The sequence below is a fragment of the Elephantulus edwardii genome, unplaced genomic scaffold (assembly GCF_000299155.1).
Source record: "Elephantulus edwardii isolate Elephantulus edwardi_28Jun2011 unplaced genomic scaffold, EleEdw1.0 scaffold00052, whole genome shotgun sequence".
Lineage (NCBI taxonomy): Eukaryota > Metazoa > Chordata > Mammalia > Macroscelidea > Macroscelididae > Elephantulus > Elephantulus edwardii.
Window position 1 is genome coordinate 7,396,946 of NW_006399802.1, and position 19,808 is coordinate 7,416,753.

At 41.3% G+C, this 19,808-nt stretch overlaps 1 protein-coding gene across 3 annotated transcripts in view; it reads left to right on the plus strand.

Moving 5' to 3' along the window:
* LOC102859407 (lipid phosphate phosphatase-related protein type 1-like) overlaps positions 1–15,493 on the plus strand; it is a 265,870-nt gene extending 250,377 nt beyond the window's left edge. Inside the window, exons 5-7 of one of the 3 annotated variants that reach the window (XM_006886885.1) lie at positions 4,018–4,194; positions 6,623–6,754; positions 15,153–15,476. In XM_006886885.1, the coding sequence (XP_006886947.1) occupies positions 4,018–4,194; positions 6,623–6,754; positions 15,153–15,185 (342 nt within the window). In that variant the 3' untranslated portion in view covers positions 15,186–15,476. Of the gene's footprint in view, positions 1–4,017; positions 4,195–6,622; positions 6,755–15,152 lie in introns of all 3 variants that reach the window. The other 2 variants (XM_006886884.1, XM_006886883.1) reach the window with 2 other exon arrangements.
* The last annotated feature ends 4,315 nt before the right edge of the window (positions 15,494–19,808 follow it).

The following is a 19,808-nucleotide window of genomic DNA, read 5'->3' on the forward strand; positions in this document are numbered from 1 at the left end:
TGACACTCTGCTCCATTGCTTCAGTAGCAAAGATTAGTGATCCTACATGACCCAGGACACCCCAGATCTCACTTCTGCCCAATTGTCAAACGACTAGACTTTGGCTGCCCCCTCCCTGGGGTGTAATGCACTTACGCTGTTGTCACAGAGAAAGCCTAAAGTATGTGTCCTCTTAAAAGACAAATCAAAACCACGGTGCTCACGCTTTCCCTACTCTTTAATTGCATCCCTTTTAGAAATGACCTCGTTCCGCCTTTCCTGGCCTGTCCTTCCTCAGAACCCGCACCATGAGAGTGTAGAGATTGGCTCAAAGGCTCCACTACTGTCTCCACTGTTAAATGTGTGTTGAACTAGTAGCAATCATCACTGGTCCTTTTTTCTTGCCTAAACTTACCTATGTTTTCAGTAGGATTCACCTCATGATTCTCAATGAAAGACAAGGGAGGGAGAGTAGAGGTAGGGCCTTTCTGGAACCATTATTTCTTTCTGGGTATTCTGAGCTTGACCACTCTTACCCCATCCCCACCAAAGGCCCGCCTCCAACCCTTCAGAGAATAACTGTAGGGGCCACATTGGTTTGCTGCTGATGGAAGAAGCCTCTAGAGAAAAAGTGAATTGTGACAGGTCTGGCCTGTCTTGTAGAGTTTAAAATCATTTTTGTTTGGAAAATATCCTCTTGAGAACCATGGGAGTAAACAGCACCTCTCTGCCACATACAGAATCACATCTATAGGCTCAGGTTGTCAACCACCAAATACTCAATGTCAGTCTTCATAGTGATTCCTTCTAGATCATGACCAGTGAGCCCATCCAACTTCACATTAAGGAAACATATGAACACTACTTAATAAGTCCCAGATCATGAAGCAGGTCAACTGTCACCTGGTTAGGATTATTTGAATTTAAAAAACAAAAAACAAAACATGCCAAGTATTCTTTTAACAAAGAAAACTCTCAGAGGCATATAGCGCATTTTTTCTGTTCTCAGTATTGATTTAGCCTGAATTATCTGGACCCTAAATTGTGTGAAGTGTCTTTTTCCTTTATTTTTATCAGATTCAAGTCATTGTTGTGTGAAATTATTTTGGCAACACTACTGTAAGAATAGATGTTTTACATCTAATAAATTACTGTTTTACCAGGCAATACTATAAACAGTTTGGGGAAGAAAGAAGTAAGATCTACTTACTCAGAACTGATGCATTTTAACACGTATTTTGAAAGATTCAAATCTAGTTTAAATCATGTTCCTAAAAACTGAACATAAAATAAGACAGCTTCTATAATAGGAATCCAATTGGTCGAACCTTTTTTAAACCTCTGTTGCATGGCTGAGAGCTGGAACGTAAATAAAGATGACAGAAGAAGAATTGATGCCTTTGATCTGTGGTGTTGGGGTGAGTACTGAACATCCCATGGACTGCCAAGAGAACAAACAGGTATGTCTTGGAGAAATGGCAGTCAGAGTGCAACTTAGAGGCAGGCATGGTGAAGCTTTGTCTTACATACTTTATGCATGTTGCTACGAGGGGCCTTTCCTTGGAAAAGAACATCACTGGGGAGAGAAAGAAGAACCCCCAGTGAGGTGGATTGATAGTGTGACTTGCAGGAGTGGGCTCACATAGGTCAGAGATGATGAGGATGGCACAGGATAGGACAGGGTTCAAATGCGTGATTCATAGGGTCACAGTGAGTTAGTTGTACTCAACTCTGTCACATCTAACAGGAACAACGTGCATGTTAAGTGCTATTACAAATTACCCAAGTACTAGTTAATGCTATAGAAGTCCTGGTGGGACTGTGGTGAAAACATCCAGTTATTATCCAAATGGTCAACAGTTCAAACCCACCAGATACTCTGTGTAAGATAAAGAATGAGGCTGTCTGCTCTGGTCAAGAATACGGTTCTGTTTTGTCCTGTAGGGTCACTATGAGTTGGAATTGGCTCAAAGGTAGCGAATGTTAATACTGTGAGAAATAGGAACTAATCACAGGCCTACGATCTTAATAGTTTACTATCTTACTAGAAAGTTTATAAATTATTTAATTAGAAAACCATATAGAAGAAAAATACCAATATAAATATGTAAAATAGACTAACCATTTCCCACTCACCCTCAGGATAGTGTAGTGTGTTCTAATTTATGGAGCTTTGATCCAGCCACGCAGCTTTGTGTTGGACATTTGTTACATAGAATAAAGAGAATTGGATCTTTTTGTATTTGCGCCAGTGTTATAGCTTCACTCTGGGATTTATTCTACCCAGGGAGTATTGTAACTTGTAGTTATTTGCATTTATTTGCACTTGCATCCTGCAAACACACTGTATGTCATTGACTATCAGTGCAAGTATCAGCATTATTTTTCAGTCTTGCTAAACTCAGCACTTGCGTTGAGAAATAATGGCTCAGTCATGCCCTCTAGTGTTCTTTTGTGACCATTAACAGGCAGGTCTTCCATATTTTAAACTGCCAGGGACACATTGGATAGCTGAGCTCAGGAAACTTAGAAGTCTTGCCAGCTCATCACAATGAAACACCAACATTTTAAATTACAGGTGTCATAATTAGCCTCATTATTTACTTAATTGAAATCTTCCCAGATTTTTCTTTATGTGATGAGCCATCCTGTGTTGTCATGTGCCATTGAGCTGGGATGAGCCCATAGCTGACCCCGCAGTGGGTGATTAGAGGTAGTAAATCATATGGGCGGAGACTGCCCATCTCTTTTGCCTGGAGCAACTGGTGCATTTGAACCATGTTTCCTTCAAGTGAGGCGAATAGAAAAGTTTAACATTTTGAAGCACATCAAAGTAAGTGATTGGCTAAGGATGATGGCAGCTGCCCCCAAGATGCGGGGCTCTCTTTTCCATCACAACTGAAGCTCGTTTGCTCCACATGCTGATTGGAAGGTTCTGTTGCGTTCATCAGTCACCACAGTGGGTGGACTATCTGGTTGCCATGAGTTGGATTCAGCTTGAAAGCAGTGGGACTTGTGAGTGAAGAAGCAGCCAGGCCTCTCGTGGTGATGGTGGTGGTGGTGGGGTTATGTGCTTTTGAGTCACCTACAATTCATAGCGACCCTGTGTACAACAGTTCTGAACCCTGCTCTGTCCTGAGCCAATTTCATTATCTCTGGCACACCTGACCCCATTACCCCAGTCACTGAGCCAATCCTTCTCATCCATGGTTTTCCTTTCTTGCACTGTCCTTCTACCCTTCCAAGCATGATGTCCCTCTCCAAGGACTGGTCCCTCCTGGATATGTGCCCAAAATATGTCAGATGAAGCTTCAAAATCCTTGCCTCTAAGGAGCATCCTGATTTCACCATCTCTAGGATGAACCTGTTCATTCTCTTTGTAGTCTATGGTGTATATTCAATACTCTTCTCCAACACCATAGCTCAAAGGCATCAATTCTCCATCTATCAGCCCTAGTCATTTTCTAGCTCTCCATGGTCTTCAGGTAATGGTAGACCTCTCGTGATAGAAAATGGCAAAAATGTGACAGTGAATAAATGAAAAATCCAACTTTTCTGTAAACTTCAGTTAAAATCACAATGAAAATGGTAAATACACACACACACACACACACACACACACACACCCCTGTCTGATATTCACAATAAAATTATACCTCAGAGAAGGTGTATGAGGTATTTGAGAATCCCTATTGATTCTTTAGTTTGTTACGTAAAGCTCCGTGGTCTGAGTCTGATCGCAGGCACACAGTCATTCCTCATGTCCCTGTCCCTCTGCTCAAATGCCCACTAGCGTGCAAAGCACTAGGACACATCCCCTCATTGCTCTTGCTGCCCCGGTTTCTTGCACTGAGTTTCTGTTCAGTAGTTCAGCAGAGTTGTTCCAAGAAAACTGGTCAGTGTGGTTGCTGTGACATAGATCCCTGTTTGTACGTGTGGGTGTGCATATGTCCATGCTCATGTGTATGCATGCATTCCTGTGTGTGTGCACCCGTGCAAGAGGCCGCCTGCTCACTCCCCGGCTCTGTCCCCTTCAAGATGTACATCACAAGCACAATCAAGACCAAGAGCAGTCGACTAGCCAAGCCGGTGCTGTGCCTTGGGACCCTCTGCACAGCCTTCCTGACGGGCCTCAACCGGGTTTCTGAGTATCGGAACCACTGCTCCGACGTGGTCGCAGGCTTCATCCTGGGGACCGCTGTGGCCCTGTTTCTGGTACGTCACCACCCCTGTTCTACCCCTTGCCTTGTAGTCCACCAGGAAAGGCTGCCTAAGATCTCAGTGAGTCAACAAAATCAGACTTCTAAACTTCAGACTCTAAGTTTATGTCCCTCCTGTCCAAACCTTTTGAATTACACCAGTTCTCCAAGTATTTTGCATCCTTCTGCTGCGAAAGAGATTTCAAAAAACCTTTTCTTTTAGAAAGAGAATTTACTTTATTCCCTTTCCAAGGACAGCTCGCTAGATTTTCTTCAGTCTTGGGTTTGGGATTAAGACGGGGCAGACCAGTAACTTGGCATACCTTAAAACCGCTATTCTTTTAACTGTTCTGAGTGCCTTTAGAGCCCAAGCTGGGTGTTGGCTTGAGAGAAAACCAGAAGAGCCCTGGGGTTTGCATGCAGCCTCCTGTCCAGGATCCTGAGGACTTTAGCTCTGACCCCAGACTTGTCATATTCCTTTCGGGGGAGAATGCTTTATAGCTAACCACACCCATCATTTTTTTAGAAGGCATTTTTGTTAATCTGAATATCCTCATTCACCAGAAGTGGATTCTCAACTGTTTTTAATAATATTCTTGGAGAAGAGTATTGCTTGATAGTCTCCTCTGCACCCTTACATTCCTGGTGATGTTTTTAGCTCCTCTGATAGAGGGAGGCCTGTTGGGGAAGGAGCTAAAGGCAGGCAGTTCAAACCCAGCAGCTGCTCTGAGGGAGAAAGATGAGCCGTCTCCTCCAGTGCAGTGACCGCCTCTGAAAACTTACTGACAGTCGGCTATGAATCAGGTCCACGTCAATGGCAATGAACAACAACAACAGATGGGGCAAGAGGCCTAGGAAATCCCATAACCTGTAGTGGATTATAAATCATGATTGTTTCTTTTTCTTTTGAGAGGCAGTAAATCACACAGGAGGAGATCACCCATCTTTCTCCCATGGAGCAGCTGTTAGCTTTGAATTGCATGCCTTTGGGATTGCAGTGCAGCTTCTTACCACTAGGCTGCCACATAAGTTAGCTTGTTCTCATTTTATAGATAAGGATAGTGAGGCTCAGGAGTCAATGACCTTCCCAGTGGCCACTCACCCAGCTAGCCAGGAACCTAACCTGAGTCTCTCAGACTCCAGATCTCCGGGACTTCTACTTTCTCACATACTGAACGGAGGAGGCTTGCTGGAGGGCAAAATGGAGGGAAGCCAGGTAGTGAGGGGTTTTTAGAGTTGGGATTTATTTAGGGTTATTTTCTCTTTAAAGGATATACAGAGTTTAAAGAATGATAGCAAAGATACTGGTTCAAAGACATCACACTGGATATAGAAACAAAGCTGTGGAGGCAAATAGGAGAGAGTGTGTGAAAAGAGGTGGAAAAACTCTCCCCAAGCAAAGCAAGTCAAGAAGGTGATGACAGCAGTCTGTTATGAAGGGGCTGCAATAGGAAACAAAGAAAGTGGGTAGTCATTTATAGAGAAAGATTTTCAGTAAAAGAAAACAACAGCTTATCGGTTGTCTAATCTCAAGCAAATAAAAAGCCAATCACCTTGTGACAAAATTTGAGAGTGGATATCTGAAGTTCCTACTGAAATTGCTAGCATTTGTGGGTCATTTCCTATGTGTTTGGTGTTGGTTAAGAGGCAAAAATAGCTCCGTAGTGAGGTAAGGGGCTGGAGTGTTGTAAATGCGCTTATGACCTTGGGCAAGTTAGCTGTGCTTCATCTACTGCTAGGGAGGACTGTTGAACCACTCTTGTAAGGTGCTGGCTGGTTGAAATGAATTAAGGTAAAACCCACAACAGCTTTTATGAGCCAGACACATGGTATTCACCCATTGCTGTGGAGTTGAAACCAACCCATAGCTGACCCTGCGACAGGTTTCCTGAGGCTATAAATTGGGTGGGAGGGGAGTGCCCACCTTTCTCCTGTGGAGCTGCTGGTGATTGAGACTACCAGAGGGGTGTCTCACTTGGACTGCAGGGCACCTCCCAATGTGTGGTCTACAACAGCAGAGCCCTCAGTAAATATTAATGAAGATTATTAGACATTCTCAGACTTACAGTGTTTTTAATCCTTACAAATCCTGTGAGGTGCATATTATTTTACAGAAGAGGAAACAGGCTTAATAGGGCATATTGATTATCATTAGCTATCTGGTGATTAAAAGAATGTTCCCACCCCACCTCCACCCCGTGTCTTTCTTTCTCCCTCTGCCTTCTTCCTTCTCTTCCTCCCTCCTCCCCACTCCTCTCAGCTAAACTGTTCTTTGCAGGCACTGTGTTCTACTTCATCATTTCCCTAGGCCCTGTCTACACAAAGGCAAAAGATCTTTACATCAATGTTATTCGAAGGGAGAATACAACTTAGCCTCCGTGATGATATCACCCAGTGATGATAACTACATTCTGACCCTAATCTCTTTTCTACTCATCCTGCAGGGAGTGTGTGTGGTCCATAACTTTAAAGGAACGCAAGGATCTCCTTCTAAACCCAAACCTGAGGATCCCCGCGGAGTGCCCCTAATGGCTTTCCCAAGGATAGAAAGCCCTCTGGAAACCTTAAGTGCACAGGTATTATGTCAGTGAGCCACTCACCCCCTCAGCTCTCACTTATCCCATTCAACTAATCCATTCCTTTTCTACAGACAAGACTGTGCTGAGTCCACCTTATTGCACAAATCCAGCTCTTCAAGAAAAGTGTCTTTCCCAGCTTCCCACACTGTATTCATTGCGTTTATCGTTCTGTTCATTCTGGGGACCTCAGAGCTCTTAGGCTTATGTAACAGCAGCTGTAATTGCTCCAGCTCACCTTGACCTCTAGTGTAGCTCGCTCACAAATTTGAACCAGGTACTGAGAAAGCTAGTTTCATTTATTGATTAGGACAATATTTAGAAAGAATAAAAATTTTGTTACCTTCAGGGATAGACGTAAGCAGAAAGATCATGAACAAGAAGATCATACCTAAATGTCCCGCTGGGTCTGTTGTGATGACTGCAATAGAAGATCAGTGCTACAGTGCTTACTGGTCACAGACTGCACACCAGGGTCTTCTTTCATGCCAGGGATAGAGAGACTAATTAGACACATAGCGTTTGTCTTCCAAGAGCTCACCTGTTATCTGGAAAGGTGGATCCAAGAGAGTAAATAATATGACATGTTAAGCCAGGAACCACAAGTACTCTGAAATGTAAAAAGTGAAAATATTTATTCCCTCTGATAAAACAGGTAAGGCTATAAAGAAGGCTTGGCCTAAGTTGTTTCTAGGTACCTTACATTTTTCATCTTATTTGAATAACTACTCCACTGAACTTGGATGAGGTATAAGGATTTCCATTTCACAGATAAGAAAACTAAAGACAACAGAGTTAACTCACTTGCCCAAGGGCACATGGCTAGCAGATGGGAGAGCTGGGATGTATAGTTCTTTAATCTGACAAGATTAGATGAGTAATAACACCAGATTTTTATGAGCATGCCACTTAATTTCATTCTTGCTATAACATATCTTCTCTAAAACAATCTTATTATCTTGAAATCTTGATTATATGAACATTTTCTTATTCAGCTGTTTTTCAAGACAGTGCAGGGGTAAAGCCATTTCCCACCTCCACATGGGCATTCTCATTTACAAGAAGACATGGGGACAGTAGAAAATAAAATGGTTTTTTTACTTTCAGATTTTTTTACCTGTTAAACTTCTCTCTGCAACACATTATGCTATCTCCTTTCACTTTCAGCGGATTATTTCTCTTATTAAAAAGGCAAGGAAAGAGAGAGTTATTTCCATCTTGGAAAAATACTTACGGCTCTCCATTAAACCCAGTGTACATATTTTTTTTTTGGTTCATTTCTTTTTAATGCAAAATAAAAATCATTATAAAGTGCCATCTAAATTGGAAAACCAAGGATTCTGAAACAAAACGGTATACATCAAGGGAAAACAGGCAATGCAGTACCTCCTCAAGCCTCTGCAAAGACTGGAACAAGTAGTTGACAATGAAAAGATGACATGTATCTAATTAACTCATTGAATTTTTCTAGAATCTGTTATTTCTTTGAAAAGTTAGAGGGGAGAAAAGTTCACTAAGGTCAGTGACTTTTTACCTCTGTTAATCAATATCTTTTCAGCCACCATCATCTCTACTAAGTAAATAACACAAAATTAAAAACACAAATCTTGGACTTTCAGGTGGCCGGATAGATGACAACTGCATAGTGACAGCCTGTGATAGTTGCCTGAATTGCCTGCTGGATCTGAGATGGTGTAGGAGCAGGCATGCTTTGTCAGTCTGCATAAGATTGAACAAATTCGAGGCGGGAAGACCAGAGTTTAAAATCTATAATTCTTTAAATTTTGGTTTTTTGTTGTTTTTTTGTTTTTGTTTTTGTTTGTATGTGTAACCATCAAATCTGATCTGACTGGTACAAGAGGAGATTGTCCCTCCTTCTCCAGCAGAGCATCTGGTGGATTTGAACCATGCACCTCTGAGATTACACTGTAGCTTCTTGCCACTAGGCCACCAGAGCTTGCCTGAATCTACAATTCTTAAGATCTTGGAAAAGTTAACTTTATGTTTGGGAATTGCTTCCTTACCTGAAAAATGATAATGAGGCCATCTCAAAAATCTGTGTGTAGGAAGTGGAACACAAGATCCTAGTTAGCAGAAGAAACCAGTAGTGTCTTTTCTCATGGGTTAAATAGGTATAGAGTCAGAGTACTTAGAGACAAGTCCAGCACACAAATAGGTGCCCAGTGATGTGTCTGCTTCTACTCTTTCCCCTCCCTCATTTTTTTTTAATATTAGTAGTGGCTAGTTTGGGGTCATTGGGTTTTGTTAGGGGTTCCCCCCCCCCCAGTTATAATGTTTATTAGGGAAGTCAAAAGGCTGTAATTTAAGTTAGCCACATTATTAAATCACACAGTCAGGACAGCTTCTGAAATGCGTTCACAGGCCCCTCAGTCTTTAACCCTGCTGCTTTACAAAGCTCTTAATCCTGCCATTTATGGCATCTTTCCTCAACTCCTCAAACAAAATTGGGTGAAGGCTCCTTAAGTCATTACATGGGAGCTTAGGTCAGTGGCCAAGGTCAGTGACTAAGGTCAGTGCTCTTTCGTCGGGTCTCTGGTTCTATGCTGTGGCTGCTGCTCCTGTAGTGCCGTATATTTGTGTTTGTTTTCACTTAACCTGTACTAAAATGAAAATCTTAACTTGGTCTAATTAAAAATAAAGTAGTATTTGTTGTTGTTGTTGTTGTTGTTGTGTACCATAGAGTCGGATCTGACCCATAGCTGACTCTCCAGCAGGTTTTCAGAGGCAGTTGATCACACACGAGGAGATCCTTCTCCTGAAAAATAAAGTAGTGAAAAACCTATTTCTAAAACCTACACATATTATTGTTATATGCTCTTGAGTCACCTACGACTCATAGTGGCTTTATGTACAATAGCTCTAAATCCTGACCTTCATAAATATGTGTGTGTGTATATGTATGTCTGTGTATGTGTGTGTGTAAATGTAAATCAGAGCTGTGATGGCCCAGGAGCCTAGTCATAAAGAAATGCATGGCCAACCCAAAGGCACTTGATGTGAGTCCAGTAACGACTCCTCAGAAGATGGGCAGTCTCCTCCCATGAGAATTAGTCTCTGAAAACCAACTGGAGGGTCAGCTATTTACATATGTAGATCTCTAGAGCTAGTCTCTATATCTGTCAGAGATGATGAGAACGGCACAGGATAGGGGAGCATTCAGGTCAACTGTTCATAAGGATGCTAAGAGTCGTAATGATCTCAATAACACCTAACAACAACAACATATATATATATCCCGTCACTAATGTTATTAGCCAAATAGTGATGGTATCTCATGATGAAGTGGCATTTTGGGGGGAAAACTCCCTATTGCCAGTTTGCTTTGTTTTTCTTATCAAATGATGCGCCAGTGTGCAGTGAAGTCAGAGTTGTTTCTCTGTTTATAAAGTGAAGCAACTGAAGGCAAAATTGAATATTCAAAGCAAAAGTTTGAGTTTCTCAAATGTTACTGTCTTTGTGCTCATACCTCACAAAGTACAAACATTGATTCCCCGCCCCCCAATAACCTGCTCTAAGAACAGTCCCTTCCCACGCCAACCTCTTGCTTGATTCTGCTCAACAGTGACTCCATCTGAAGCTTTCTCCAGAGTTCATTCTTCCACCTCTACCAGAACCGTCAACAGACCAGACCAACAGGATCATGGATCTTATTTTGGGAAATTTTGCTTAATTAGACAATGGAGCAAGAAAATAAGATTGCAAAAATTTATTCATAAAAATATATACAATATAAGAGAGAGTGGGGGGGGCGGTTTGGTAGGAGTTTTTCAAGTCAAGTCAAGCATGACTCATAGCAACCCTATGAAAAAACGCTCTGAACTTAGTCCTATCCTGTGCCATCCTCTTCCCGATGCACAAGAGCACTTGCAGCAGTCACCGCATCAGTCCACCTGGTTAAGGGTGTTACTCACCTTCGCTGACCCTCCACCCTTCCCAATGTCATGCCCCTCTCCAAGTAATAGCACCTCCTAGCAACATGTCTAAAGTATGTGAGGTAAAGCCTCATCATTTCTGCCATCAAAGAGCACTCCAGCTGCACCCTCTCCAAGACATATCTGTTCCTTCTTGGTTATCCGTGGGATATTCAGTGCTCTTCTCCAACACCACAGCTCAAAGGCATCAATTCTTTTTCTGACCTCCTTATTCATTGTCCAGGTCTCAGATGCATAGCTAGCAATCGGAAAGACTATGGCCTGAATCAGATGCACCTTAGTCCTCAAACTGACATCACTACTCCTCAATACTTTGGAAAGGTCCCTAACTTCAGATTGTCCCAGTGCAGTGTGTCTCCCTATTTCCTGACTGCTTGTTCCAAAGGTGTTAATTGTGGATCTATATTACTGACAGATCCGTAGGGTTTTCGAGGCTGTGACCTTTCAGAAGTAGATTACTAGTCTTCTTAGTCACTTCTGGGTGGGTTCAAATTTCCATACTTAAAGCTAGTACTTGAATACCTAACAATTGGCAGCATCATGATAGATGGTGAAAAGATTGAGATTGTTGACATCTTCAGTTTGCTTAGCTCTACAGTCAACACTCTTGATACCAGCAGCCAGGAAATTAAAAGACAAATTGCATTGGGAAAGTCTGCTGTCAGGGACCTCTCCAAGGAACTGAGGAGTGATGATATCAGTCTGGAGACGAAGGTGCACCTGATACAAGCAATGGTCATTGCCATTATTTGCTATGCATCAGAGAGATGGACAATGATTAGGGGTGATAAAAGGAGCTGTGGTGCGGGAGAAGGGTATTGAATATACCATGGACTGCTAGGAGAACAAACAAGTTCATCCTGGAGAGGGTGAAACCAGGCTGCTCCTTGGAGGCAAGGATTCTGAAGTTTCATCTGACATACTTTGGACATGTTGCAAGGAGGGACCAGTCCTTGGAGAGGAGCATCATGCTTGGGATGGTGGAGGGACAGCGCAGGAGATTTAATGGATTAAATTAAATGGATTGAGTTTATCACTGGGGTAGTGGGGATAGGCGTTTTAGAGACAATAAGATTGGCAAGGGATAGAGCAGGGTTTAGGGCTGTTATACATGGAGTCACTATGAATCGCAAGCAACTGTACAGCACATAACAACAACGACAACAATCATTTGTACCTCCCAAGGCCTCCTGCACATGTAGATACAGATCCACTTTCTAAATAACAAACCTCCAGAAACTCTATGAACTTTGATAAATGTCAATAGTAGAGGGGCTTCAGGCCTTTTGTTCAGAGGATCACTATGAGTCATGCTTGACTTAAAGGCAATCAACAACAACGTATGTATAGATAGATAAATAATTGTGTACCATTGAGTCACAATCAACTCATAGCTGACCCTCCATCAAGTTTTCAGAGGCAGTTAATCACACAATAGATTGCCCATCTTTCTCCCAAAGATCAGCTGATGGAATTGAACTGTGTACCTTTGAGTTAGCAGAACAATTCCACCAAGCCACCAAGTGTGTGTGTACACACACTGGTGTATTGATTACTCCAGGCAGTAGTTGAACTTCTTTGAAAGCTGTCAGTGCATCTTCGTGACTGTATATGTCACCTCACTTGGCTACAACTTGAAGTCCTTCCTGACTGCCAGGCTTGCACTCAAAGTCCTCAAGGTCCCTTCATGATTAAATCCTTTTATATTTAAAGCCAATAGCTCCCCCTCATTTGTGCCTTTCCAAGGCATCTGAGATCCTTGAGAACCGGGACTCTGAACAATGTCTTACTTGCCGTCTGTCCTGGAATCACTGTTTTATGGGTGGATGGCTGCAAGCCAGCATCAAAACCTAAGTAGAAATGTTGCGGGGGACCGAGAACCTGAAGTCAGACTGTTAGGAGCTTTGGGAGCACAATGGTTAAACACATGGCTGCCAGCCAAAAATCGGCCAATCACCCCCACACACACCTCCCAGCAGCTCTTCCAGGAAGAGAAGATCAGGAAATCTGCTTCCATGAAGATCACACACAGCTTCCCCTGTGGGGAAGTTCCGTTCTGTAACAGGGCATTACTGTGAGTTTCAGTTGACTTGATGATGGCTTCCAGCAATCACAACATGAGACGATGATGATGCTGTGCCTTCATGGAAATAGAGTTATGAGAAACAGTGGGCAGAGTTTCTGCAGGCTCGTCAGCTGGAGCCGCAGGAAGTCGGATAGACAGAACTGCCTCTAAGATAGGCTGTCCACGCCAACCGTAGGTGACTCGGCAACTGAACGTCTGATTTCACTGTAGGGTACTTTCTACATACACAGTGTAGCAGAATACATTCTGGAGAGAGAACTAGCATTTTTTTTAAAGCCATCTTACTAAGTTTATACAGTAATCCTTTCATCAGTATTATTACACTTTTTAATGGATAAATTTAATGAAGTAAGGAAGGCAAAAAGCATTTAACTAATTTACCCAGGATCACACAGTCAAAATTAAAATATAGGTCTGTTTAGAGAATGAAACCATATTTCTCCTTGGAGGCTAGGATTTTGAAGCTCTGTCTTATATACTTGGGATACATGGCCAAGAGGGACTGGTCCTTGGAGAAGGACAGTGCAGGAGAGGCAGACCCCAGATGAGACAGATTGATACAGTGACTAGGGCAGTGGGAGTATTGGAGTCAGTGAGACTGGCTCCGGACAGGGCAGGCTTCAGAGCTGTTGTACATAGGGTAGCTATGAGTCTCAGGTGACTTGATGGCACATAACAATTCTAGAGGCTCTGCTTAATCTGTTGTACTATACTGCCTGAGATTTTATTTCCGGAAAAGACCTTTTGAAATCTCTACGCATTGGATGTGCAGATGTGTCATGGCTTGTATAGGAGCTAGTGTTTTTTAAACACATTCCGAATCTTCTAGAATAAATCCACTCTGTGTTCGCCACTGTGCACGGAGACTTCCGTTAACAGCCCTTGAAAGGTCATTTCTGTTAGAGCTGTCCCTTTTAAATTTCTAGGGTAGAAGTCTCTTCCATAGGAGGAGGCTTTTTGGAATATAAGAACAATTATACACTTCAGTTTGAAACCTGATAGCGTAACTGCCAATCAAAAGTTTGGAGGTTTGAATCCACCAGCCAGCCATTCTGAGGAAGAATGGTGGACCGTCTCTTCCCATAATTATTTGTAACGTCCCCCAAACTATAAGTAGGCATTTACTCAATGAAAGGGAGGGGTTTTTGGTTCACTTCCGAGCACACAATCACACATCTAACACATCCACTTTTGAAAATACCTCCAGAAGATTGACTGCATAGGAAAGATACCTGGTCTCCTTCCTTTCATTCCTTCTGAGATGTTCTTTCCCATTTTCCTCATGGAACCCCAGAGCTGGAGTGCCCTCTATCCCTCTAAAACTTCAGTTGTATATATCCCCTCTTGCAGTTCTCCAGTAAAGCAGATTACATCACTGGTGTTTTCTAGAACATTTCTGAAACACCAAAACAGAAATTAAAATTATAAAAATATTATAAAAATAGACAACCCTTCAGAGCCTTTCTTTATTATCCTAGGAAACTATTGATACTACTTTTTAAAAAAATATTTTTTAAGGCAGCTCTGGTGGCCTAGTGGCAAATACGCTGCACTGCAATCCCAAAGACTTATGGTTCAAATTCACCAGATGCTCTGCCGGAGAAGGAGGGCCAGTATCCTCCTGTGCCAGTTGGATCTGATTTGACGGTACACAGAAAGGAAAGAGGGGGGAGGTTAAAAAAAATTTAAAAATATTTTAAATGACTAAAATATCAACCAAAGAAAAAGACAAATGAGGGAAATATAAATGGAAAAGTTGTTGATGGCAAGAAATTCTTCTAACAAGTAGTTATTACCTCAGCTTCCACAAAAATGATAGACAAAAGTTCCTTGAAAAATGGAAAATACATGAAGTGAGTGGATATTCAGGGAAGCAGGTGGTGCAAATGGTTTGTGCTCATCTGCTGAGAGCTTGAACCCACACGGGGAGATCATGGAAGGGAATCGTGGGGAGGCCCCTACAAAGATTGCTGTTAGGTGTCATCGAGTCCAGTATGACGCCTAGTGACAAACAGTAGATCTGAGCCTGTCCTCTCCTGTGTCATCATCTCACACACTTGAACCCATTGCTGCAGTCCCTTGTGTTACCCCATCTCGTTGGGGGTCTTCCTCTCTATCCTTCAGCCTTCACTTTCCCAAGCGTGATGTCCCCTCTAAGGAAGCCTCTCCTAGCAACATGCCCAAGGTATGAAAGACTTCACTACAAAGATTACAGCGAGAAAACCGTATGAGTTCAGTCCTCATCTGTAACACACAAAATCATTATTGAGCCGAATCATCTAGCTGATGGGGTTTGTGGAAAAGTGGGTGTATGAGTCAGTGAACTCAAATCTAAGATCTTACCTGCTTGTCTTTACAGAATCACTCTGCCTCCATGACCGAAGTTACCTGAGAAGACTGATGTGTCACAAGCTGTTTTTTTATCTCCCTCCAATTCGATACTTCAAGACACAGTTACTCGATGTCAAACTGTGAAGACAAGTATTATGTTTATCTAGTTAGAGGCTAATGTTTTGTACATTTTTTTGTATGAGGAAGTGATGTAGCTTGCCCTGATTTTTTTTTTCCGGTCAGCTTTAATATATTTATGCCAGAATTTTAAAACCACAAAATTTTCTTCTTGTTCAAGTGTGCATTGAAGAACCACTTTTATTCAATGGTTGATGTTGTTTTGTGATATTTGTACACAAACTTTCTTTTCTCAGTTTTATAAAAACAAAATAAAATTAATACAACAATTCACTTTGACCTTTTGTTACCATGGTTGCTGCCTCCTCCAGAATTTTGGAATTTTAATGGGGAATTACCCCGTTGAGTTACAGGAAGGACAGTGTTGGTTAATAGTAAATCTCAGAAATATGTGGTGCAAAAGAAGAAACATTACCTTCCAAAAGAACAATGTTTTCTGTTCTTTTAACATGTTGTATTCCGCATTCGTGATAAATCGATGAAGTCATGAAAAAGAAATTAAATTACTCATTGATCAAATTGGCAGAGAATTCAGGATTGGAAGGTGATAAATAAGTTCTGGTAATACAGTGGTTAAACACAGGAAGGAAGGATATAGCTGTCTGCTTCTGTAACGATTTCTAACCTTGGGAACCTTATGGGACAGTTCTGCTCTGTCCTACATGTCACTATAAATTAGAATTAAGTTCAATGACAGTGGATTGGGTTGGGTTTGGGGTTAGATGATTCTTTCTTAGATAATGGCCTCACCCACCTAGAAAATTCAAGATCTCTTTCTAACCATTACCTTGGGCAGACAAGCAACACTGCTTCCTTCCTTCTATCCATAAAAGAAGCCAACACCAGCCTCCCCGTCAACTTGATTCTTTTGTATATCATATTGTATGGGCTTTATATGAAAATGAATATTTTACAGTTTGCACAGTATTATTTTCCAGAAAGGAGAATTTTCAGAGCATCTACACCATAGAGAACCAGAACAACAACTTCACTTTTTGGCTTTTAATTGTACTAGGATTTTAACTGCATCTCATTTTTCTAGCATGGTAATAACTAACGTGTACCTCCTCAGAGAGAAAGAGTGCCCTTGTCTATACCTACCAGAATGTTCTCTTGACACTTCCATGTTGGTTCTTCTTAGCATTTTTTGTACATATTTTTTTTCTAAAGAGAAAAAAGTTATCACAAAATGTATTCTGGCTTATGTCTTTTGTTTACAATCTCATCCATTGGGCAAAGGTATTTGAAACATCATAAAGAAATGTTATCAACAAATATTTGTTCCAAGTATGATGCCAGGGGAGATAAATCTGAACAGGTCCAAGACTAGGAGGTGATTTCTTAAGTGCAAAGGACAAAGGAAGAAGCACTTTTATGTAAATAATCTGGTCACTGTAGACTATGAGTCCCAGGTAGCAGTGATGACCTCCCAGTCATACTCGACATTTCAACACCAGTGTTAAAATCCAGATTTACCTGGATTTCTACTTGACCACATTAAGGAGTCACTGAACGAAGCTTATGTCTTTCCAAAGGGTTCTCAGTGGTATGGGCCTATCAAAACAAGTAAGAAAGTAGTGCAGGAGAACAAAAACATTATGAGAAGTATACATTCATACAGAGGTAAGGAATAATTCACAAGCTCTGAGCTCTCCAATCTTGTGTAAGGTGCCTACTGTAATGTCCCTCAGTATTAGAATGATTCACTTTTCCCTCTAAACTTTTTAATATATTAATAAAAATGTCTATCCTATTAGATTACATTTTAAAAAAATGTTAACAAAATGGATCTATTCCATTAAGTTGATGAGGTAGCTGTCCTCCAAGTTTTTTACTTGGGATATTGAACACAACCAGTACAATCTGGTTTTTTAAATATGTGAATTAATATTCCATCAGTACCTGCAGCATTGTTTCTTGCAAGTTGCCTTCAGTATAGACTTATTGTTTCCCTTCATTATCATTTGGTTTTGATCATATGCTACTTCCTGAAAGGGAATGTCAACAATTGCTGAAGATTATTCAAAAAAATGAAGAAACAGGAAATCAACAAGGAACTTCCAGAAATTTAAGCTAGATTCAGAAGAAAGTATGGGAAATCAGTTGGATCTAACCTAAAAGCACATTCCAGAAAGATACTTCCTTATGTTTTATTGACTATGCAAAAGCTGTGTGAATCATAATAAATTATGGGCAGCATGATAACATTAGGAAGAATGGAAATCCCAAAACACTTAATTGTGTTCATGGGAAACCTCTCTAAATAGACCAAGAAGTAGTCTGAATTGGGCAAGGGAACTCTGCATGGTTTCAAATCAGGAAAGGTGTGTGTCAGGGTTGTATTTGTTCTCCATATCCATTCAATATGTGTACTGGGTACGTCATTTGAGAAGCTAGACTGTATGAAGAAGACTGTGACAGCAGGCTTGAAGGAGGATTCAGCAACAGCCTGAGTTATACAGATAACCTTGCTAGCTGAAAGTGAAGAAGACTTGAAACACTTGCTGCAGATGATCGAAGATTATAGACTTCCATGGGGATTATACCTAAACATTCATACCCTATGATCTTATTTTCGTGTTTTGAATTTATTAAGATTAAATCGTTCAAATGCTTTAGATAACTCAGAAGCATCTACATGATGAGTTGGAATCCTAGAAGGATCAAAAACAATCTTTGTTGATTTCTGGTATATTTTTTCCTACAGAGATATTTTAAAATAACTAATTGATGTCATAATTTGTAACCAAGAAATGAGGACTGGATTTTTCAGAAGAGAAGTTTAAGTATTTATTGATGCTATGGATCTTGAGACATTCATGAACAATACTTTTGTGTGTATTGTAAAAATATGTGTGCCACAATTATAATTAATTAGCTTCTTGATTTTGTAATGCGCAATTCTGTTTGAATAAAGTATAATCACTAAAAAAAAATCCTCACCACTGGAAGAATTACAGATGGTGGAAAGATTGATGTCAACCATTTCATTTTACTGAATCCACGGTCAACACTCATGGCAACAGGAGTCAAGAAATCAAGAAGTGCTGCATTGGAAAAATTGCAGTCAATTTCGTAGTGTTAAAAATAAGGATGTCAGCTGAAAGACTATGATGTGCTTGCTTCAAGTCGTGGTATTTTCAGTTGCTTCCTATGCATCCAAAAGTTGAGCAGCGAAGAAGGATGGCGGAGGAAGAGCTGATGCCTTTGTGGTGTTGTAGAAGAGGACTGAGCATCGCGTGTTGTTAAGCATTGTTGAGTCAGGACGGACCCATCACTGACCCTCCAGTGGATTTTCAGAAGGAGTAAATCCCACGGGAGGAGATTGCCTGATCTTTCTACCATGGAACCTCGTGCCTTCAGGTTGGCAGTGCAGCTCCTGGTCAGCAGGCCACCAAAGCTGACAGAAGAGTGAATTGGTTTGTCTTGCGGGAAGTACAGCAAAGGAGCTCCTTAGAGGCCAGGATCTTCTAACTTCTCAGTACATTTTAGTTTGTCTTGTAGGAAGTAAAACAGAAGTGTTCCTTAGAGGCAAGGATGATCTAACTTGGTTTCAGCATATTTGGGGCATGTTGTCAGGAGAGGCCAGTCCTGGGAAAAAGACATCATGTGGGGAAGAAGAAGGGTCAAAGAAATGAGGAAGACCTTCAACAAGATGCATTGACATAGTGACTATTACATTGGGCTCCAGCATGGCGGAGATCGTGAGAACGACTCAAGATCAGGTCTGTTGTTCATAGGATCTGTGCAACCTATAGTAGAATCTATGGCACCTAACAGCAGCAACAGACATTTAAAAATATTTTTTTTTTAAAAAAAAAGAAACCCTATGGTTCCACTTTATTTCCATTTTCATAAGATGTTCTGCAAATGCTGGCAAGATAAATAAGTTTTGCATGCATGTTTGTCCATTTCTTATCACAATGAAAGTCCATTTATATATTCAGTCACCAGATAGTATTTTTTAAAAAAAGTTATGTTTTGTTGACCATGTATGTTAGTTATCCTCCTTTCTGGTTTCAACTTTGGAAGGATTAAAACTGCGACCACTGACTCCGGAGTTCCATCTTTGGAGTTAGGGAGTTAATGGTGTGTGACTGAACCATGCTCCTGATCCTCCGCTAAGGCATATAGAACCAAGCGGCAGCTCTGGGCCCACACTGCGGGGAGCCTTGAGCCACTTGAATCCTTTCCAGTATGCCACCCTGGCCTTTCTGCATAGCCCAAGTCAGTTCACAGGTTTCACACTGATCTCTCAAGTCTGCTATTTGCGACTCCCTTTTTAGGGCTATAACCTTCCACTTGAGCTTTCTGCTGATGGCACAGTACTCTGCCCAACAGAACAAGTGGCTTCTGTGGCCTCAGAATAAATTCTGAAGTGGCACATTCTTCCTCCCTTTAAGGAAAACCCAGAGGGATCAGGAGTTGAAAGGTATCAAAGACTAATTAAAGCGTACTGACATAAATAACCTCAAGAGAATGTCAGCCCCTGTAGACATGGATGACATTTTCCTTCTCATAGTGCCCATGCCCAGAACAAGAACTG